The sequence below is a fragment of the Rhipicephalus microplus genome, chromosome 7 (assembly GCF_043290135.1).
Source record: "Rhipicephalus microplus isolate Deutch F79 chromosome 7, USDA_Rmic, whole genome shotgun sequence".
NCBI lineage: Eukaryota > Metazoa > Arthropoda > Arachnida > Ixodida > Ixodidae > Rhipicephalus > Rhipicephalus microplus.
Genome location: NC_134706.1, coordinates 108264383 through 108287945, shown reverse-complemented (window position 1 = coordinate 108287945; position 23563 = coordinate 108264383). Strand labels below are relative to the sequence as shown.

Here is a 23563-nt window from a genome sequence, read left to right as displayed (position 1 = left end):
CAAACGTGCGTGCAGATAGGGATCCATCCCACAAAAACTCGCAGTACAATACAAAAGAACATCGAGACGGCAGAACACCGCTTGCACGCACGGGCTGACATGGGCATCTCATGCGAATTTAGGTTACGCGCGCATGACGTGCTCATGCACGTCGTGTGATGCTCCAGCTCCGAGTGAATTTCATACCAATATCGGGGAAGGAATTGGACTTACGAAGTCTTCTTAGAGTTAGTGGCGAAGGTTTCAAGCTCACCTCCTGAGATTATGCTTTCGCCGATCCTAATAATCAAATTAAAATTTCTAGTGACACAAACCTTTTCATTGGGCAGGCAACATTTTCCACTGCCTAAATAAATATTTTCAGGTGACCCAGTGAGACACCACATGTAAATTACAAACAAAAAACAAAAACTACATAGATATTGCTTTTTTATCTGCACTCTACTTCCTTACTTCCCCTGATGACTTTCCACAGTTTCGCATCCATTCTTCATCTTCCTGCCGCTGCACAGAGGCACCTCCTGCTCCCTACGCATCTGAGCGCACACTGAAAAGAGGCTGAGCAGACGACGCGACATGGATGGTATACATGTTTAGAGGCTAGTCTACCTCCCTCTTGGCTAAAATGCCTTCTGAGTTTGACAGTTCTAAACGTAACTCGTGAAATAAAGAGTAGTTGGCACCACACAGTGTCCCGAAACCTATATTTTGCCCGGTAACATGAATACCGGGCTCAGTGGTACTTGAAAGCAAAATTTCAGGTTAAATAGCGTTTATATAGGCATCGATTTTGAAAAGAGACATTTACAGGCACCTATACGAATTGAGGCTACAACGCCCGAAATAGGTATATATAGGCACTATAAAAGCACTATAAAAGCTCTCCTCGCCCTCTAATTTGTGCTCAGGTGTCAAAATGACATGATATGAGCACAAGAAACGAAACAGGCGTTTGCTTATAATTCGGCTATAGTCATAACACTGTATATCCTTAATCAAGCATAAGACGCACGGTCTGCCTGCTCCAAAGCTTGCTACAAAAAGATTTGTCTATCACTCCTTCGGCTCAACAATTATTTCATCTGGTTATCCTGTGAAACAAATCCGTTGTAATAGAGGGCAGTCCCCATACTTGAGATACATACTATTGCTATTTGCAACTGGCCATTTGCTGATGCGCCATTCAATGCTGTGGCTGACTCGTGCCTTCTTTTCTACATTCTACGCCACGCCGTTTCTTATAGGTTAGTGTGCTTGGAATAAGCGTGCCTGTTTAGTGTAGAACGCCTGTCCGTTCACAGTATTGCGGCCTGGCTGCCCGCATTTTCAAGGCATTCTACAAAACACGAGAAGCAACAAAAAAGACGCGTACATCTACCCACACGACGAGCTGGAGTAAACGTGTCGCAGGGAGGTGAGGGTATCGGTTGAATGTTGCGTAATTGAGTATGGTTTGTAAAATGCTTAATTGTCATTTCGACTTCATTATTTCTATTTATTGAATGAAGGAGAAGCGCTGCCCTCAACGAGCGATGTGACACTGTTGTTGGGTTGTAACACACTGCTGCTTGAAGGTACTGTTGCTTCCATCGCATCTACACGAGTCAAGAAAAGCGTCAAGTCAAACAAAAGGCATGTAAAGACGCCTTTGACTGAATTCGAAACGCGCGATCTGGTGCCTACGTATACCGGTTAGCTGGTGAATGGCTGTGCAGCGCGAGAATTTAGTTTTTTACTAGCAGACGCTGCCTGCAATGGCCTTCAAGTTAATGTTCTCTCAACGACGTTTCCTTTGATATTCATGAAAGCACGTTAGAGAGTGCTTGCATGACTGTTAGTCGTGATGACGTCACGTGAGTCAATAGTGATCAAGTCGGTTGGCCGAGTCATAAGTATAACATTATTGCTCTCTCACAGACGTTTCGTTCGAAAACAGGTTAGGACAGCGCGTGCGTGTGTGATAGACGTGATGACGTCACATGAGTCACTAGTATTCACGTCGGTAGGCCTAGTGAGAGCATTCAAGTTATTCCTCTCTCTCTAAGACGTTTCGTTTGATATACATGAAGGCAGCTTACAGAGTGCTTGCGTGGGTGTCAGGCATGATGACGTCACGCCAGTCACTAGTGATGACGTCACTGGGCCTTGTGACAGCGTTTGAGTTATTACTCTCTCTAAGACGTTTCGTTTGATATACATGAAGGCAGGTTACAGAGTGCTTGCGTGGGTGTCAGGCATGATGACATCACGTAGTCACTAGTGATGACGTCACTGGGCCTTGTGACAGCGTTCAAGTTATTACTTTCTCAAAGACATTTCGTTTGTTATGCATGAAGACAGGTTAGGACACCGCGTGCGTGGGTGTCAGACGTGATGACGTCACGCCAGTCACTAGTGATGACGTCACTGGGCCTTGTGACAGCATTCAAGTTATTACTCTCTCAAAGACATTTCGTTTGATATGCATGATGAGAGGTCTGGACACTGCGTGCGTGGTTGTCAGGCGTGATGACGTCACGCCAGTCACTAGTGATGACGTCACTGGGCCTTGTGACAGCGTTCAAGTTATTACTCTCTCAAAGACATTTCGTTTGATATGCATGAAGACAGGTTTGGACACTGCGTGCGTGTGGGATAGGCGTGATGACGTCACGCCAGTCACTAGTGATGACGTCACTGGGCCTTGTGACAGCGTTCAAGTTATTACTCTCTCAAAGACATTTCGTTTGATATGCATGAAGACAGGTTTGGACACTGCGTGCGTGTGTGATAAGCGTGATGACGTCACGCCAGTCACTAGTGATGACGTCACTGGGCCTTGTGACAGCATTCAAGTTATTACTCTCTCAAGGACATTTCGTTTGATATGCATGAAGACAGGTTTGGACACTGCGTGTGCGTGTGATAGGCGTAATGACGTCACGTGAGTCACTAGTGATGACGTCACGCGGCCTAGTGCCAGCATTCAAGTTATTACCCTTTCAAAGACGTTTTGTTTGATATGCATGAAGGCACATTATAGAGTGCTTGCGTGAGTCTTAGGCGAGATGACGTCATGGCAGTCACTAGTGATGACGTCACTGGGCCTTGTGACAGCGTTCAAGTTATTACTCTCTCAAACACGTTTCATTTGATATGTATGAACTCAGCTTAGACGCTGCGTGCGTGGGTGTCAAACGCGATGACGTCACACGAGTCACTAGTGATCACGTCACTCTGCCGATTGACAGCGTTCAATTTATTAGCCTCTCGAAGACGTTTCGTTTGGTATACATGACGGCAGGTTAGACATTGCGTGCGTGGGTGATAGGCGTGATGACGTCACCTAAATCCCAAGTGATCAAGTCAGTTGGCCGAGTCATAGGTAACAGGTTATCGCTCTCTCACAGACGTTTCGTTTGGTATGCATGTCGGTAGGCGAGTAAATAACGTGCGCGGGTGATATTCGTGATGACGTCCCCTGAGGAACTGGTTATCAGGTGACTTGGCCGAGTTTTAGGTATCAAGATCCCGCCCTTTCAAAGACGTTTCATTTGATATGCATGACGGAAGGTTAAGACAGTGCGTGCGTGGGTGATATGCGTGAGGACGTCACCTAAGTCACTCGTGATGAGATCATTGGCCTGGTTAATGATTATCAAGTTATTACTGTGTGGACGGCTTTTCCTTTGATATGCATGTCGAAGGTGTGAATAGTGCTAACGCGGGTGATAGGCGAGATAATGTCGCGGGAGTCACATTGTGTCACGAGTGACTCATTCATGGTTTTTCCCTGTTAAATTCACTCCACATATTCCCGAAAATTCTTGGTCGTTTTGAAGTCACAATGTCATCAGGATTAAATTCTCTGGCGTCCGGATTAAATCGGCTGGCGGTTGGATTAATTTCAGTGGCACTTGGATTAAAATGAATGGCACCTGGATTAATTTCAGTGGCGGCTGGATTAAATTGACTGGCGCCTAGATTAATTTGGCTGGCGCTTGGATTAAATTGAGCGGGAAAACCTGTAGACTACGTAAAGTTTGCAGCCCTGTGCTTGGATAGAGGTGAAAAAAGAGTGGGAGCGAGAGAAAAAGATGCACATTGCGCATCACACAAACACTGCAAGGTTTCACAGGCGGTCACTCGGTGATGTTACCTTCAGGTATTTTCGGAGGTCTCGTGTGTCTTTTTGGATTGATGTACTTGAAGACCACACACCAAAAATCTTTTCTAGAGTAAAAGCGTCAATCATCTAGTCTCCTCAAGGCACACTGGAGAGTCCGGCGATATTGTTCGAAGTCGGTACAGTGGCACAACACGTGGAGGAGAGTTTCTACGCCATCGCAACCACGTTTGCAAAACACATAGGGTTTTAAGCTACGAGGTATGCAAACGGCAATTTTAAGCCATCTTCGTTTTTTGTCAAAAGTGCTGAAACACAAATGTATACGTGGTGCGCAAATGCAAATTCGCGTGCAAATCGCGTGCCTATTGTTGTCGTGTCAGTAGCCAGCAATGATTTCTGTGACGAAGCAATATGGCGAAGTCCTAGCAAGCGATATTACGTGCTTCGACACGAGCTTGCATTTGCTACTTGCCAGCTGTACGGACAGAAATAGGCCAATGGTACTGTCCGCTATTGCTTTATGTGATGTGACGCAGAGGACAAAATAACAGGCATGTTTTTTTTCTTTACTATCAAGGTCAACTGCGTTTGCGTTTTCGGCCACACTTGCTAAGCCTTGTTCTCAAATATTTGATGATTGATGATTGATATGTGGGGTTCAACGTCCCGAAACCACTATATGATTCTGAGAGACGCCGTAGTGGAGGGCTCCGGAAATTTGGACCACCTGGAGTACTTTAACGTGCACCCAAATCTCGAATATTTGAGCATTTACCTCGGAAATTGTGTAAAATAGACACCATTAAATTTTCGAAACGTCATGGCGCAAATATAAGAAAACCATGTACAAGCGTCGCTTTGTTACTCATCGGTCATGTCCACATGACGAGGATTTTACTAACTCGATGCTGAAGGAATCCGATTTTACGGGCGCTGCCATGCTGTAACTTTTGCGACACAGCTGTTGCATCGCAAGGCAAATAGCGTTTTTCGCAGCCGCAGTCTCTATTTACTCGCCCGACGCGTGAGCGCAGACACGTAGAAAAGGCGGTGCCCTAATTGGTCCAACATTTTTTTAAGCGATACCCTTTTAGATCGTTTCATAGAATTTCCGGTATTCGGGGACGGTGGCAGCATCTTCGCTTCTGAGCAAAAAAAAGGTGTCCTCCGTCAGTTAAAGATAGCGGAAATTCAAATAATAAAAATCACGACAAAGGGCCCGAGTAGGACCTCGGCGCACTGTGTGGCAAGCAGCTTCGCTTAAACAGGGCCATGTCAGTACTTGAAACTATTGAAAGAAGGAGAAGGAAAAACTATGAGAGTTGTCATGTAGTGCGCGCAGGCATATATACACGTTTAACAATGTCTGAAAAATGCGTAAAATTGAATAAGGCATTGAAATAATCAAATCGCCCACAGAATGAATGATCACTATAATTGCGTGTGCACATTTAAAGGTCATGTGTTTTTCTTGTGATTATCTGGGATCGTTGTGCCCCCTGGCAGAGTGAATAGTAACTACGCGTCTATTTCTACGTGGCTTCTGAGATTCATTTCGGCAGCGTGACGAAATACGAAATGAACCCAAAGATTACACCAGGGCACATGAATGCCGTGGTGTGAGTGCCAGTACCAATCGGCCAAGTGAAGGCTTCAGATCGCATTTAACATGAGAGTGTTTTATGCCGGAGTGCGCCAAGGCTTCGATGACTTATTTCCGCGGCGGAAATGAGATCCGAAAAGGCGCACCATAAATTGGCAAAGAAAAATAGTTCCGTCAAAAGGAGTCGAACCTACGACCTGTCGGTCTATGACAGCAGATTCGGGTACGTTTTTAGCCGCAGCACAGTCACACTCTGCAGACTTTACCAACGCGACATTTATATCTCGCACTTTCCTCTCTGAGTGGTTGCAAGGTGGTGTGGCCTTATGAGGGCAGTAAAGTGAACTAATGCATCCTGGCCGTGGCCACCACGATTAGCTCCTCAAAGCTTTGTCGCTAGGCGTCCATTTTATTCGGCGCCTTTGCTAGAGAAGCGCAAATCCGCTAACACGTTCACGCACTGTGAAGTGGCGGTGTTATCCGAAGCACCGGCCTTGCTCATACCAAATATCCAAAATAACCATTTTATCGAAACGAACTGCACATTACGGCGTGATTATGTGCTTATCTTATGAAGTTATATTTAAAAAGAATAAATTAAGAAATTAATGCAAAAAATAAATAACTAAATAAACGATTAAGCTTCACTGCACCAAGTTATTTTATAGGCATGGATAGGTCGTTCGCCATAATTAGCCATTAACGTTATCAGCCTACACTTAACAACAGAGCGCTGCGTTACAGGCATAAACTTGTGATAAAAAATTCTCGGCGTGCGACACGAGGACAACAGAACACAAAAGTTATCATTGCCTTGAACTTTCGTCGTGCGTGATTGCCTGCACGCCTAACTTCTTCGATCAGTTTACGGGCTCAGGGAAGTGACGTGCGCTAACAAAATAAAAATAAAACAAAGAATATGCACTGATTTTATAATTGCTGAACCCATTTACGATTCGCTTCCCATACAATTTATTTTACAACTCTCTTTTGCTTTGCGGGAGGCATGGTACAAGACGCAAGGCAGGTACTCGAGCAAAGATCGGCAACATCGAATCGAGCCTCCCATAAGTGGGTCTGAAGGGCGCACACAACTCGTACTCAACCCTAATTATGGCGCTTCAATAAAGGAGGCACCCGTTATATATACATAACGTTGTTGTGCTCTTTTCTTTTTGTTTGTGCTCGATAGGCAGGCGCATGCCCTACGCGCCTGGCATCTGTCTGAGGACGCAATCATAAACGTCGGGAGCACTCCGGTACGTGGTCAGGGCTGTCCTCGCATCCGTTGAAGGACTTAATTAAAGCGCTCGCTAATCAACGCACGAGACAGGGGTGAGTTTTACGGGGGCGTTTACACGACACCGTACAAAACAAATGTCTGCCTTGTGACGATGATTGAGATTTTTTTTCGCAGCGTAATTATATACGCAAGCGCTGGTGTTTCGGTTATGTGAAACCTTTCACCTGCCTGCTTACGAAAATATAGTACCTGCCCTTACCCTGTACATTAAAATCTTGTGATTTCTGCACGATAGCTAATTCCAGCAAGCGTGCGCTTACAGGGATTTAAATCTTTGTACATGTAGAAGACGTTACAGAAACTTCGTGGTTCGTATTGACACTTGTAAATTCAAGTAGCGTTACAAGATAATGGCTCAGTACCTTTGGCAATAAATTGCTAAAAAACATCAGAACAGAACTTTACATATTTCAACGTCGACACACACACACACACACACACACACACACACACACACACACACACACACACACACACACACACACACACACACACACACACACACACACACACACACCACATGAACAAGCAGATAGATAGATAGATAGATAGATAGATAGATAGATAGATAGATAGATAGATAGAAAATTTGAGCACATAGTCATTAAAAACCATTCTTTCGATGTTTTGGACGTGTACCGAATTTGTATTATCGGATAAAAGCAGAAATAATAATCTTTATCAGCCAAAAAAATATTCACGCCAGAAAAAGAACTTTCAATGGCTATTTATACATTCTTTTGAAAAATTGAAATTCAAAATGACCATGTTTGCCTTCTCCAAGCTACCGAGCACATTGATTTTTTTGGAAAGAATTGCGGTATATAACCAAAATAAAGCAGCGATAAATTGTGTTGATCGTTAGAGACGAAAACACTCTTTTATTAAAGGCACATTCACAATAATAGCACTTGATCATGTATTTAAATACATTATCACCGCATACAAAACCTGGCCACTTCGTAGAGAAGAGCATAGGTTGATTCGGCCTAAAAATAACCGGCAAAGTGTTTCCGCAAAGGCGGGGAGACCCACCACACAAAAGCGGTCCGAAACGTCACCCTGTTATTTGGATGGAAGGCGCGACGCAAACCTATCATTACGGCATCTGTAATAAAAGAATTTATGCGCCCGGTTCGAAGCGCGGTGTATGCCCATAAGGAACCACAACAGTAGTAGATCCATTAGATACGCGTCGAAGAACGGTTTGAAACCGAGTCGACAGATGGCGGTGTGCAGTCGTAGTTAGCGTCGGTACTACGCCTCTCATAACGACCTAACAAATCGTAGAGGGCATCTGCTTCATTTTACGTTGTTTCTTTCTGTTCTTGTTCGGGTTTCCTCATCTACAGAGTATAGTCGGTCCAGCCAGCAAAGAAAGGTAAACCAGCACAGTGTAACTATTTGCTTTATTCTTTATTCAGTTGCAGGTAATAAATAACTATAAATGTTACATGAATGAATAAGTAATCAATTTAACGACACGTTTGCGCTATACAATTGGGAGACTCAGTTAATTAATATTAACATTATCTGGTGTTTCACGTCCCAAAACCACCATGTGAATATTAGAGACACCGCAGTGGAAAGCTCCAGAAATTCTCGCCGTCTGGTGTTATTACATGTCCACTGGCTGCATAGTACGCGGGCGTCTACCATTTTGCCTCTATCGAAATGCGACCGCCACGGCCAGCATTTAACTAGCGACCTTCGGGTGAGAAGCCAAGCACTGTATTCCACCGAGGCAGACGAGGAGTCGATGTAAAAACAGACCATGCAACAGTGATACAACTATATATATGGTAATGGTAGGTTTAATAAGATATTGTGAAGCCACATATTTTAACTCGTCGAGAAGCTAGTCTTTCCAGATCGGCATACGGAATCTCGTTAAGGGATTGCGCTATTTATTCAAGTAGCGAAGTGTTGAAGCTACATGAAGCACATTTCCTTGTGTTTGTTGTTTGCCCTCTGGAGAAAATATTTCTGTACAACGTAGAAGAGCAGCACTGATTACTACTGCACTAAGTCACGGATTTTGAATCCCTGCATCGCACTTCCACGAAGTATTTACGGCATTGAAGCTGTATTAAAAACACACACAACAGTTTTCTACCCTAAGCCACCGTGAGTTGTCCAGATTTAAGCCCAATTTTGTTTATCGTAGATCTACGTGCGCAAATCCCGATATCATTCTCCGGAATGTTCGAACAACTTTTGGTTTTACAAGGAGCACGTAAAAATGAGTACTGCCAGCGTCAGATGAAACCCGAAGAGAAGCAATCGTTACAAATGGTATATTGCCTGCCGTACAGTTGTCATCATTGACAAGCGCGCAGAATTTCTGTCGTGCAGCACCACGCATGTCTGTGATGGCGCTCACTATATTGTTGCTATTTCTTGCCGCTACATGTCTGCTTTTCATTTCATGCAGGTAGTACATGTATACCTCTGACATTTCACCTCACACGAAATTTTTCACAAAACCTAAACATTGATAGGAGAGAAGCCGTAACGAAGTGTTCCGCAAATTTAGATCATCTGGTGTTCTTGGACGTGCAGTGACATGGCACAGTACACGGGCCTTTATCATTTTGCCACCATCAAAAGGCAAACGCCACGACAGGAATCAAACCCGTGACCTTCGTCCGCAGCCGACCACCGTAACGACCGCTCCAGAATGGCGGACGTCTTTTGGATTAAGAGCCGACTACGTAATCAATCACAATCGTATACCTACTTTTAATTACTGGCTGAAATAATGTGCCCTTGCTCTTTGTCGTTCTTATAACGTGACCATCGTAGCGATGCCAGGCGAGCGAGATCCAGTGCCAAAATGCTGTGACTGCGTACCCAATATTCCGAGAATTATACTTCGGTTTCTTCTTGGATTAGTACAGCAATTAACAAAAAATGAAAAAAAGACAGAGAAAGAGGAATGTACCAGGGTGCGTAAAGTGTTCCTACTGTTCAGCGGGGACGCAAAGGTGGGCTTTTCTATCGAAAGAAAAAAATGTAAAGAAAAAAAACCTGCAATCACCGATCCCGAGAGAGGGCTAAGAAAAAAAAAACCACTTCGCCACCGCCTCTCATCGCAATAATGAAGATGATCACGAAGGGAGCGTTGAGTCGCAACAACCCTGCGTGCAGCCCGCTAAGTTCGAGTTATTTATAGTGTCATCCTTCGCAAGCGCTTTTTCGATGGTGCGAGCGGCTCGAACCCCAAATCGGGATAGAGTCACGCGAATCAATATTCGTCGAACGAGAAAGGAAAACAGGGCGAGTCCAGGGCGCGAGGACGAACGATACAGATGCACGCGTGCTTCGTTGTTCCATTCGTGCGACGCATGTTTAAGACGAAAAGGAAAAAGGGGAGGAAAGACTGCGCAGGCGATAGGCAATGAAAGAGCGAAAAGAATCAAAGGCATCGCAGCGAAGAGGAATTCTATTATCATTGAAATAGCTATGCTCCCCACACACGTCTTCAGAGACGACCCTTCTGGAAGATAGTATTCCTCGACGGTCTCGTCTCTAAGTCAGAGACGACGAATGAAATGGGGTTTCAGTGGCACATATTCGCCATTATATCATGCTTTTTCAGTGATTGGGCATCAAAAAAAAAAAAGAAAATGTTTGGAATGTAAGATCTCTCAGACTGGAACCTCTGCCTCTGCTAATACTCACTCCCCAAGATTGCCTCGTGCTTTCGGTAATGCCTGTAATGCCAGCAAGCTTCGGTGAAAATTTCATATGTATGCAGCGTATGTAATTGAAAGAACCTAATATATAAAAGAAAGTCGATAATGCCTTGCTCGAGGCGTACAACGGCTGGCGGGCGACAGACGGTTACTTTGAAATCATAGTTTAGGGTTTGATGTGTAGAAGCCTCAAATGAAGGAAGCAAAAGAAACTGCGTTCTGACTTCTTGCATGTGTTTGCACTAGCAACAAAAAATTAGCACTTACATTTTTCAGAAGAGATGCACTAAAATTTGCACTAAAACAATGATGCGCTAGAAAAAGATGAGAGATTGGAGTGTATGTTTTGTAATATGGCAGGAAAGCCGGGATACAGGCTTAAAAATACTTTAGCGGTTATCACAATATAGGTAGGTCTTATCAATGACATTATTACTGACTATACAACAGTGAGCGAATGTTTTATTTTCGTTTTTTCATTTTACAAATTGCAGTGGGCCTAGGTCCTGAATGAAAAGACACAAATAAAGACCCTTACTACTATTCGAGAAGACAGGTCGCTCTGTACTGAACGAGCTCTAGCGAGGCGATGATTCTTTTCATGACTGAACTCTCAATCTCACACCTATTGGTAGCAGTTCCACACAAAGTATACCATGAGCGTAATATACATCTGTAGGCAAAAAGAAAAAAAAATCGCGCAAATTGACAATGATCCTGTAAAAAAGTGGTATAGAAACAATGTCTATTTTAGCATGCATGTCACAACGTCGCAATGTGTAAACACATTGAAAGCAAAAAAACCAAGACATTACACTGTCACCAATGTTTCGGCACATTCGTAGCCAGCTGATAAGGCGAAGGTTCCTGATCAACAGATATGAAAAGTGGTGGAGGTGGTCATCGGTTAGTTGACGGGGGGGGGGAGGAAGTAGGTGGGGTTGGGACGCCGTGTCAGGAGCCGCGCATGATGTAACCTCCGCGGTCCTCATGAGACCCACGGATCACCGACCACGGGTGTCGGCAGGGGGCCGCCAAATGGGCACTTGCCCCCTTAAGACCATACCATAACTTGCCTCAACGCAAGCTGCCCTAACGCTCTTTCCCTTCCCAACGACGATGCAACATTAGCATGCGTTATCTTTTCTAGTCCCAGTTTCATTATGCGCCCCACTTTTTTTATATAGAACATAAATTTCTGCCCCCCGCCCCTGCAGAAACAAAAAAAAAAGCCGAAATTGCGCTACCACTCAAGTTGTCGACGCTTGCCATATACAGTCATGTCTAAAAAAATAACAGCGACGAATGTGAATGAAACAACCTTACGATATATATTATACAACCCCGATAGAAGCTGATATGGGTCAGTGCCATCCAACTAACACCTCTGCAGATATTTAGTGTATCCCATAATTGATTTGAGTGCTTATTAAGAATCACTCCAATGAAGCAGAGTGATAGAAGATGTCTCTATACATGGCACCTCGAGACCAAGGATGATATTGTGTTCAGAATAAATTATGAACACTTTAGAGCTATACACGCATTTTACTATGGGGAAGCCATAAGCCGTCCCGGTGAAAACAAAGTTCATGAAGCTTTCAGGCAATAAAGTTATGTTTAGAAATAGTGTTTAACGATTTCTAGTACTTCGTACTGCGTTATGGAAGAGCAGTGTGCAGTCTCTAAAAAATACGAATGAAGATGGCAGGAAGCAAGCTGTTAAGAAAAAAGTGGCTAATGACAGAATTCTCGGTTCTCTTAGATGAAGGTTTATAAAGAGTGGTTATCGAGTTAGAGTACTTGAAACACTACTATGGGAGAGCAAAGAGCCGTCGCGTGGGCCTCACACTTGAAGGGGCCCACCAAAAAAACTGATTGCGCCCTACCCCGTCTGCTAGAGCATTCGATCATTGCGATAGAACACGTGAAGTATATGGTTACAGCCCTTTGTTGTCAACAAGCATACTTTTCATCATTCGACAAGGTCAGCCAATGAGAACTCGGAAGATGCTCAAGTGGGTCGTCGGGTTTGAACAATGAACCTCGTTCGATGTGCTAGCTAAGCTATTGGACAGTTTTGTGCATTCCGCAGACTTTCATATTTTCATTGCACTCTTTATTTGAAATATTTTATTTGTTTGTCTGTTCAAGTACACTAAATACCTGAAGACAGAAGTGTGAAGAATACAGCGTAACACGGTTTCAAAACACACAGAGCTCCGCAAACATATATAGAAGATTGTACAGCGATATGTTCGTGGCAACAATATCAACGTTCTGTAAAATTAAATGAATGGGTAGATATCATTACAGCTGTTATTAAACGTCTCACACATTTACAAATGATCGAACAATACATGTGGCACTGCAACCAAAGTACGCCTTAGCACAGCTTTAACAAATAAAATTGAGCGAACAAAAAAGATAACGTACCATAACATTACTTGGGTCGCAGCAATATTATTATGTCTTATGGAAGTATATAAAAATGTAAATAATTAAAATATCAGTAATGCAAACTCTTGAGGTATATACAAATGCTTGAGCATTAAACACATACCTCGCCAAAATGCAACCAAGCAAAATGAAACTAAGCGTAAAGCTATTTACTTTACTGCGCGCTTGTCTGTATATGTAACCGCAAATTATTATTCACCACGTACGCTGGAAACTGTTTTTTTTTGTACAAACATGAGTGATAACTGAGGAACAGTGCAAAAGCGTCAGTCAAGTTGAACTCCTGCATAATGAAAGCTCTCAAGAATGTAATCCTCATGAAAAGAAATCTGATTCAGTGAATTTGACCCCTTTAGGCGGCGAAGAGATATGTTTAGATGGGAAGCAGCTAATGGCATAGCTCAATCCGGTGTGCAAGGGCAACCTGAGAGCGCGTGCGCAACAGCTAGCCCGTGCAATCCCAGAACGCGCTCACGCGTCAGCGCATTTGGGCCTGTGTAAGCAGCTGTTTAGGAGGCTGTGGTTTCTCCCACCTTACACTCTCTCAGCAATCACGTGACGGCATCGGAAAAGGTGATTCTGCAGACGCGCCATGAACGCACGAGCACCCACGTGGCGCGCTCCGACAAGATTTCGGGACGAGTTACAGCAACAGAAAGTACAGCGAATTCATGGTGTGCTCCACTTCTTATGACGCGTTAAAGTCAGGCGACGTGCACGTGATGAACGGAGCTTTAGGTGGACCCATGGACTGCTTCACGTGCTGTATACTTATGGTTTCCTTTAGTATGAAAAGGCGTAATTTTAGGGGTGAATCTCCTCTAAGTCTAACGTTGTCCTGCATGTGGTGTAATCTAGAGAAGAAACGAGAAAAGAAAGGAATGCAGTATCTCTGAAACAGTATAATACACGGCGCAGTCTACTAGAACTATACACAGACTGCAGTTCAGCGAGAATATTCTAGATGGCGCTGTATCGCTACTCCCCGATTGACTGCGGCGTGGGCTGTGCCTGGGTGTGCGGAGAACGAGTGCCTCTTTGTCCTCAGGATAGTCGCCTTACATGGTGGATCGTTGGGGACGCATGGACAAAGCAATGTGGCGGGCGCGTTGAAGGTGCTTGCATTCTGCTTTTTTTGGCTCGCGTCTCGTCGCTGTTACCTGAGCACCATCTGCATTCTCGAACGCGATCAGCTGCATGGGCGCATGCACGGACGCAAGCACGAGCGAATGGACGGACGCCTCACCCCACTCATCATCATCATACATTCCATAGATATGCTGTGGTTTTTTAATGCGGATGTTTACACTTGCCATGCCAGTTTGTTTGACCTTATGAACATAACGTCGTCTCTTTTAGTGATGCTTTCCTTTTTTGGTGAAGAGGAAGTAGCTTTGGTGATATGTGGGATTTAACGAAGACAAAGTAAAGCCGAAAGGCAGCCTGAAAAACGCGACACGTTACTGGAAAATTTGAAGCGGCATTAAACCAAGGTGTATGTCTTGGCGTCACGAACATAACAATTGAGACTAATTTCCGCCCACTTAAACATGGCACATACCATGGTAGGTTATCGCAAAGGCGGGGAGCTGCTGTACTCTATATAGGAATGAGAAAATGTCACTTGGCTCTTCTTGGCTGCGCATGTTACTTTCATGTACAAAACTCTTCTTAGAGAGACACATGCGAGAGTCACTTACGTAGGCAAGAAGAGTCAAAAAACACCTTTTTCTCCGAGGTTAAGTTTGAAAACGTTAATCCAGATTACCGCCCCCGGTGGACACAATCCGATGGGGACTGGATGTAAGGCCTGCGTACCACAGATATAGCTGCACATTAAATACCATAAGCAAAGTTAAAAGTTGTTTTATCCATCCACCCATTCATTCATCCATAACTGCCAATAACTGTTGGTCGAGTTTGTGGCTGCGTAAAACCGTTTCCCAGCGGGAATCACTGTCGTTTTCATGGCGTCGCACCGTGGGAGGCCGCTTGACCATATGATGGAAGTGTGATAAGACATGGCATACTGCGCACGCAATTCTATGAATTACAGGATAAGCTCTATGACGCAGTAGAGAACTTGAATATAAATTTTCCCGACCGTGGAAGCGCTATGGCCGCCGGTGAGCTTACACTGTGGGAGGCATTGATTCGCCAAGCTAAGTAAGAGTGCTCAATAAGCTCGTTGTATGAGGAAGGAGTGTCCCGATACAGGATGCGCAAAGAATCGAGTGTTTCTGCAATGACGGAAATACCATTAAGTATAGGATACTATATTGCCGTTCCACGTTAAAGGTACCACCATACGAAAGCCTTTTAGTCGCGAGTGTTGCTCGATGGGCTTGTTAACATGATGACATATAATTATATTGGCAGACACCTTGCAAATAAAGATAATCCTCCATACAGGACCATGCGGTATTTCTGCCGCATACTAAACAGCAATTTCTGCAATGACCACTTCGATAGTCGATTGCCATAGTGTCAGAGCCACACCAGGGTCGATGGACAGCCATAATAGCGGTAGTGGACACAACTTCATATATGCAGAAATGCCGAAAGTCTGATCCCGAGTTTGTAGCCAACGAATTGGGCTAGAAGTACAGGAAATAATTTGTACGGCCTACAGTGTCGGTAACAAACACTTGCCATTGCCTGTACCCTGCCTTCTTTATGCTTGCCATATATTGCCAGTAAGGTCCTGAATCAATGCTTGCTATATATGGGAAACCAGACGAAATGTGTCTGTGCTGGCTATATCTAGCAGTTTAAGCGGGACTCGGTTAAGCGTGTGTCACATATTGCTATTAACAATTTGCTAAGCTGGTTATTCACCAAAACGTTCAACGTAATGCTGTGCTCCAGCGTACAGTTGAATAGAAGCATTGTTCGAAGAAACAAGCGATAGTACGTAAGTGTTAATAAATGAAAATAAAAATTGGTCGAAGAAGCTGGCCTATATTCTTTATTTAGCGCCACTGATCATGCGTCATATCATTTTATTCTACGGATAAACAGCCGAACTTGATGAGAAGTTTCTTATGCGCTAGAGTTTTTGCGGCGCCCCCAAAGCAAACCATGCGCGCTGCGGGAACAATAGTGGGCCACGACCGCAAAAGCCGAAGAAAGGCGCCCTACTTCAGGTCATTGTCAGTAGGTTACCGGAATATTGGACGTCGGGCAAGCGCGCTCGTAAGCTGGTCATAAAAGAATATGGTAACGAGAGCAGTGCCTGTGCCGACCAGAACGGCGTTTTCCATATTACTCTCTTGTCGCGCGCTTTCTTGAAGTATACCACAAGAGGCATAGCCAGAAACTTTCATCCAAGGTCGGGGGTGGGGGGTAATGGTTTAAACACACTTTATGTCGAAGCATGGGTTTGTTTGGGAATATACCAGTCTATAATCATGACTGCTTCAGAACAAACAAAGAATATGATACAGAGATAGAGCATTATAATACAATATATAATTATATATCATATAACCCCAGGCACGTGATCTAGAAAAAAAAGTGGTTCTTCACCATGCCATTACAGTAAAAGTTGAGCAAGAAAAAAACAACGTAGAAGGGAAGTCTCTGAACACACAATAAAAATATTGTAGACAATTGGAAATTTGTAGGATTGACGGAACAGCGTCAGTCATATCATAATTTTGTCACTCAAAGGGGACTGCAAATCAAACAGATAAGGTGGCTGCTCTCTTACTGGCGATATTTTACGTGATTTTCAACATGCAGCGAAAAGGAAACGCTTTCTCATGACGGCCATGTCTAATTTTTTATTCCCACAGAAAATACATTGTCCTCACTGAAACAACTAAGCGGCTCTCGACGACGGCGAACGCACACAAATGTTCCAGAGCTTCAGAATTTGCGCTAGTGCGTACAATCAGGGGGAAAACCCAATCACGGTGAAGCCCTGTCATGGAAAGGTGGCGCGAAAAATTTACAGGCCACTACAGGCCTAAGAAAACGATGAACGTACAAGATTTGACTGTTCCCACTCAAACTGCACAGTAAATGCGAGAGTACTCATAGAAGTGGCCTGAAACTTAACTTCGACGCTGCCTGCCCAAGCAGCCGGAATAATAGTCTTACTATTGTGTCTCCTGGTCTTCCAACTTCAGACGCCGAGCTTACAAATCAAGCTATGCGTTTATAACATTCCCATCGGGCTTTTTTTAGTCACTCGCGGAAGCGAATTTGTCCAACGCTTCATTACTCAAGGTATCATTTTTATAGGTATGAATGAGACCGTCAGTCAGCGCCACTATCGACAGAGTGTCATTTCTAGGATTGGTACAATAGTTAAAATGTACTCACTTGGCAATTCGAAAGCGAGTGCGTTTCAACCTCGTGAATGTATTGCTTGTCTTGCAAACACCACATTCGTTCTAGATATTAGTCTTCTTCAAGCATTGCTTACCTGTACGATGGAGCGCTGCTGCGCCGGAGGCGGCGTTGAGATGACGCTTAAATCCTCTCGGGACACTTCACTTCTGAGGCACGCCATGGCCGACGATGTCGTGAGAACGTTGCACGGATATTATCCCGGTTTATCCATGGAAAATCCGTCGCTATTTCGTTCCACGCAGCGCTGATAGTTTAGCGCACGTCATAACTAAATCACCATCATGAGACACGCCATAAAAAAAGATTGGCGCATCAACACCAGCACTCACTGCACTGCAGCTTTGTCGTTGTTTCAGCGAGAGTGAAGTGATGAATAAGTAGTTTCACGAAGTAAAAGATGATGATAAATCCTGGAGCGGCACTGAAAAGCACATCACTATATCGACGATGGCGAAACCGCTTCGGACCTTACCCCGAAAATAAAAAGGAACCACTGAAGACGCACGGTAGCGGTTTCACCGTCCAGTTAGCCGCACCCCTTTGTGGGAAGAGAAGTCTTTGCTTACGTGATCGAAAAAGAGTTATGCGAATAAATTCCAGACAATCCTATTCCGCAGAGCACTGTAGCAAAGGAAGAAGCGCACATGAACCAAAAAAGTAACACACACACACACACACACACACACACAAAACAAGAAAATAAAACACCGCACTTTTCACACAACCCACCGGAGGTCACAGTGTAGGTGACTTGTACTATTGCACCATCGGCAACACAGGGCCTGCAATGGTACACGTGGCGATGCGACACACTGTTTCACCTGAGGCGTGAAACGCACTGCCGAGCGGACTGCCAGCCTGTTTTTCTTTTTTATGTTTACTTTTGTAAACACCCTCTCCCCTTACCATTCACACACGAGCAATGTGACACCGAACTGAAGCCAGCCGACGTCGCAAACCGTACGCGCGATCACGTGACAAAGTTTACAGTGCGGCTCCCGGCGGAAAGAGGAGGACCCGACGCGACTAAGTTTCGGAACTCCGGGGTCCCGACCGGCGGCGGCGTCTTCACTGCTCTCCTCGCCTTCACTTCCGAAGGGTTGCCGAACCGTCGGCCGACTGACGACTCGCTGGCTGGCGTGCTCTGGAACGCACGTGGTCCGCACCCCGGGCGCGCACCACCACCGCAAGGGGAGAGCGAGACGAAAACAAAATAAAAGTCACGTGTCCCGGTGACGTCACGCGGTGCGCCCGCGGCCAAGACGCGTCTGGGCGCGAAGCGAGCGGGTGCTTCCGCTTGCACCTACCGCGGTGCCATCTCTCGGGGCGTGGCGCCGACATGCCGGAAGCGAAGGTATGCGTGTCTCCGAGCCCCCACTGCCCCCCTCCCCCACCAAATTCTCTTATCTCGTTTTATTTGTTTTTGTTTATCAGCTTTCTTTTTTCTCGGTTTTCAATTTGTTTGGCGGAGGCCAGTACACGTGCACAACCGTTATTCATGCCGGTGAACTGGAGAACCTGCCCGAGCGGAAGTGACTGCCGGAAGCTATCGCCGGAAGCGACAAACAAATCCGTGGGGCATCGATACTGTTGCCTCATGCTCCGCTGTTCCTCTACAGTAGGTGCTTTTATGACTTGCGAAGGAAACACCGAAGAACAATTCAATTTGAATTATAGGTTTATCACCAAAACACAACTAAATAATGAGGAAATTCGAGGTCATATGAGCTGTGATTTTGCAGTCACAAGGGCAGCACTCTAATGTAATCGTAGTTTTAAGTGTATCTCAGTTGCAAAAGTACACTCCCAAACATAACTTTTTTTCTGTCTGCCTGCTAATGCGTAAATTAACGAATACATAAAGATAGATAGAAAGATAGATAGATAGATAGATAGATAGATAGATAGATAGATAGATAGATAGATAGATAGAAAATCTCTTCGTTCGACAAGAAACACTTCGCTAAGGACCCCCCTCCCGCCACAGTGGTCTAATGCACCTCGTTAATTTATTGCTCGCGTAGCAAAGACCACATTCGTTCTCGATAATTGGTCATGGTGGGCAACTTATGACCCGGCAGAGGCGGTATTGAATTCCGGCCACTGCTACTGAACTTTCGATATAAGTGAAAAGGCTAGAGATCCGTGTGTTTATGATTAGGGGCACGTCAAGAAACACCAGATGGTCGAAATAGTTGGAGCTCTCCACTACAGCGTCTCTTATAAATGATATCGTGACTCGGGACCTAAACCACAAAAGTAATAATTGAGAATTTCTATGGTAATCTGTGCCAAAAGAATAAAGAATGTTTTGTAGATGTCGCGCTTACGCTTGACACGAGCAAGAAATATGGGATCAAGTGTTCCTGAACTTTACAGTGATCCCGTTGGTAACCGGCGACAAACCAGCCTGTGGTGCATGTAGAGAACCTTATATTAGTGACGCCAAGATGAATTCTTTTGATTACCGGTAATAAGGTGGTTCTTTCTTCATCGGGTGAACCAATTATTGATTGATATGCGGGGTTTAGCGTCCCCAAACCACCATATGATTATGAGAGACGTTGTAGTGGAGGGCTCCGGAAGTTTTGACCACCTGGGGTTCCTAAACGTGCACCCAAATCTGAGCACACGGGCCTACAACATTTCCGCCTTCATCGGAAATGCAGCCGCCGCAGCCGGGATTTGAACCCGCGACCTGAGGGTCAGCAGCCGAGTACCTTGGCCACTAGACCGCCGCGGCGGGGCTATTGCAGCTTGGAGAGACATTGCCTGAAATCTTGTGCAGATACCACTAAAAATAAATGGAAAGAGGGGGAAAAGTTCGCACTCGGCCGCGCGAGGCTTAAGACACAGCAAAGCTGGCCGAGTGTGACGCCACTCGTAGTACACTTTCCGGTTTTCCGAATCATGGTGCACAGCTCGCATCTGTGCAGGATACCACTCAGAGGGATTGGCAGTATCTTCACCTTTTCTTTCGTGCTCCTTTTGCGTGGCCGCGTATTCTGGATCCGCTCGTCGCTGCCCCCCTCGTACACCAACAAGCCTCGCTTCACGATGCACTGCTTCTTTTTCGGGAGTAGCTTTCTTTGCACGTGCAATGGCTGTATCTTGCCGAACAGCTGAAGCATGGAAGAACATGGTTGCGCCAGGTGTTTTCGTCTCTGGGTGTGACTTGGCGATACCACCTGCATGGTTGTCGCTATTGTGCGTATACGGCTTACGTCACGACTACATGGCTGGCCTTCTAGCATCTTTGGCATCACTGGTTGCCTTGACTACGGCGCATCTGGCTTTTGTTGGAACGCGCACGCGTTAGCGGCTTGTTCTAAGAGCTTGGCTGTTGAAAAGATTGATTTGTGGGGTTCAACGTCCCAAAACCACTATTTGATTATGAGAGACGCCGTAGTGGAGGGCTCCGGAAATTTTGACCACCTGGGGTTCTTTAACGAGCACCCAAATCTGAGCACACGGGCCTACAACAATTCCGCCTCCATCGGAAATGCAGCCGCCGCAGCCGGGAATCGAACCCGCGACCTGCGGGTCAGCAGCCGAGTACCTTAGCCACTAGACCACCGCGGCGGGGCTCGGCTGTTGAAAAGAACACGTTCAAAGATCTTTCAACCAGACATAAAAACACAGTGAATTGAACATAGATGACTACGGATACCCGAGACGAGTCTTGGTCCAGGAGCGGGCAGGAGATAAGGCAATCATAGTCACAGTTCTGTGAGAATATCAAATAGGCAAAAAATGATACTATCAAGTGATGCTGTGGACAAAAACACAAACGCGTGTTGGCGCACGCAGCCACTCAGGAGTCGGTCAAACTAACAGACCTGCATTTGCATTCTTTTTGGATCGGCTCTTAACGTTCACTTGTTTTTAAACGTCAAAACGTTGTTTATTAAGTTAATTCAATAAGTATTTCAGATAATATATTTTTTTTCTGAATATGGTGCCGAAACAAAGTTAGCCCTATCGAACGGACCACAGAAAGTAATAACATGAACGGTCCTCTGTGATGTGCTAGTACTTTAGTTACCAACTAATCCGAGAGTTAAGCAAATGTCCAGAGCAATGCGAAGCACAAATCCACAATATTTTTCACCACTTTTTAATGCCGTGCACACCACCTCTTTTCCGGGGCAGCCCACGTTATAACGCTTTAATCGAACTATCCTTTATTGCCGAGAAAAAAAAAAGAAACCTATTTGCTCACACGCCCCCATTCGTAGCATTTGCTTCGTCCACAGCGGCACCTCCAAGCCTTCTTCGTGTGCGTAGATGGGTGCGTTTTGAATAAAGGCTCGCCGCAGCCTGCGCTGGAAAGTGGCGGAATTAATCGACGATTAAGGCAACGAGGCTGGCGTTAATGACCCGAAGCCCGAGACGCTGTGACAGCCACAGCTTACCCTCGTGCAATGTCGTCGGTTTCGTGCATGGGCTAGCCTGCTTCTCAAAAGAGCTTTCCTATGACAGAAGGAGAAGTAAAAAAAAAAGCCATTCGTTTGCTAACGAGTATTGTTTTACTCTTCAAGCTTTTCCTGTTAGTTGGTTGTTACTCGGGGATTGAATGCTTTTCTTACGTCCTTTTTTGCCTTACACTAAATAACGGTGTCTTTAGCTGTGATGACTCGTATGACACATTCGTGCGGCGCCTATCTCTCGCGACCATTTCTGGTATTGTGAGCCTTCATATCAGCGATTCAGCTTTTTATATTTGTTTGGTGAGCTGATGCAACGTGGCCACGCTCTCGTTTTCAAGCTAACTTCTTTGTTTCTCTAGAGTGAGATAACTGTACCAGCACTTCAGAATGTGCCAGAGTATTATTGCTTGCCTTCCAACTAAGACGAAGCAATAATCTTACCTTACTTGCCAGCGCCAGTCCCTCGACTCAGTGAAATTGATCGTTGCAGAGTACGTCATCATGTCCATCCACCTCGGTGGCACTGTAGTTATGGTGCTCGGTTGCCCACCCGGGGCTTACGGGTTCTAGCCCGCTTGCGGCGATCACATTTAGATGCAGGCGAATTTCCAGAGGGTCAGTGTAGTGTGCTATGTCAGTGCGCGTTAACAAACAGCAGATGATCAAAGTTCGAAAAGCCCTCTGCTAACGGTGTACCTCAAGAACACATCGGGATTCGGGCGCGTTAAGACCCACGCATTAATATAATTACTAAATGGTGACATACCGCCCAACACTTTCTGGGGAGCTCTGACCCTACGTAGCCCTACATAGCTTCAGACGTCCTCTCATTGTCTTTGGAACAAATATTTCAAAACTGAAGCGCAGCTTTCCATTCGTAAGTCTCGTAATGTCGCCTACATTTACACAAAACTAGTCTCTGTGATTACAAATTACATGTATAACACCTGAAATGGAGGTCGTGCAAAACTCCAAATACATGAAAGACGAGGGCTGCTTTGAAAAAATTAATTTTGTGCGCTCTTCAGTCGCAGAAGTAGGAGACAGGAGGAATATACGAAAAGTAGGGAGGTTAGCTAGAATACACCCAGTTTGCTACTGTGCTCACGAGGAGAGGAAAATAAGGAAATAAAATTCAGAGACAAGAAGATACACATTGCACACTCAGTGCAAGGTTTCACAGGAGGTTGCTGAGTGATGCTGCTTTCGACAGTAGTCGAAGGGTTGGTGTGGCTTTCTGCGCGCATGCACCGTGAGACGAAGCACCCAATAATTTTACCTCAGTAAATGGACGACGATCATTCAATCCCCTGGAGGCATACTGCAGAGTTCAGCGATTTTGTTGAAATTCGATACGTTGGCACAAGACATGGTCAATAGTCTCTACACAGTTGCAGTTATCACGCTTAAATTTGTCACCTTTACCTATGCGGTAGCTGAATGAACTGGTAAAGGCTGCATCAATCCAAAACCAACACATCATTGTAGCGTGAAGTCGCATGTCTTTGATAGCAGGTGTATAGGTGGAGGTTAAGTATTAGTGGAATGCCAAGCTTCTCATTCCCTATCATATATATTATCGCATAAGACTTTTCATTTGCA

General features: G+C 45.0%; 1 protein-coding gene across 5 annotated transcripts in view; it reads right to left on the bottom strand.

Annotated features, from left to right (window-relative positions):
• The window catches only part of sick (sickie), a 1179025-nt gene extending 1160852 nt beyond the window's left edge, over positions 1-18173 (bottom strand). For 4 of the 5 annotated variants that reach the window (XM_075869563.1, XM_075869567.1, XM_075869568.1 and 1 more), the window contains exon 1: positions 17605-18173. In XM_075869563.1, coding sequence (XP_075725678.1) covers positions 17605-17691 — 87 coding nt within the window. In that variant the 5' untranslated portion in view covers positions 17692-18173. The remainder of the gene's footprint in view (positions 1-17604) is intronic. The other variant, XM_075869564.1, reaches the window with a different exon arrangement.
• Between the last annotated feature and the right edge of the window lie 5390 nt (positions 18174-23563).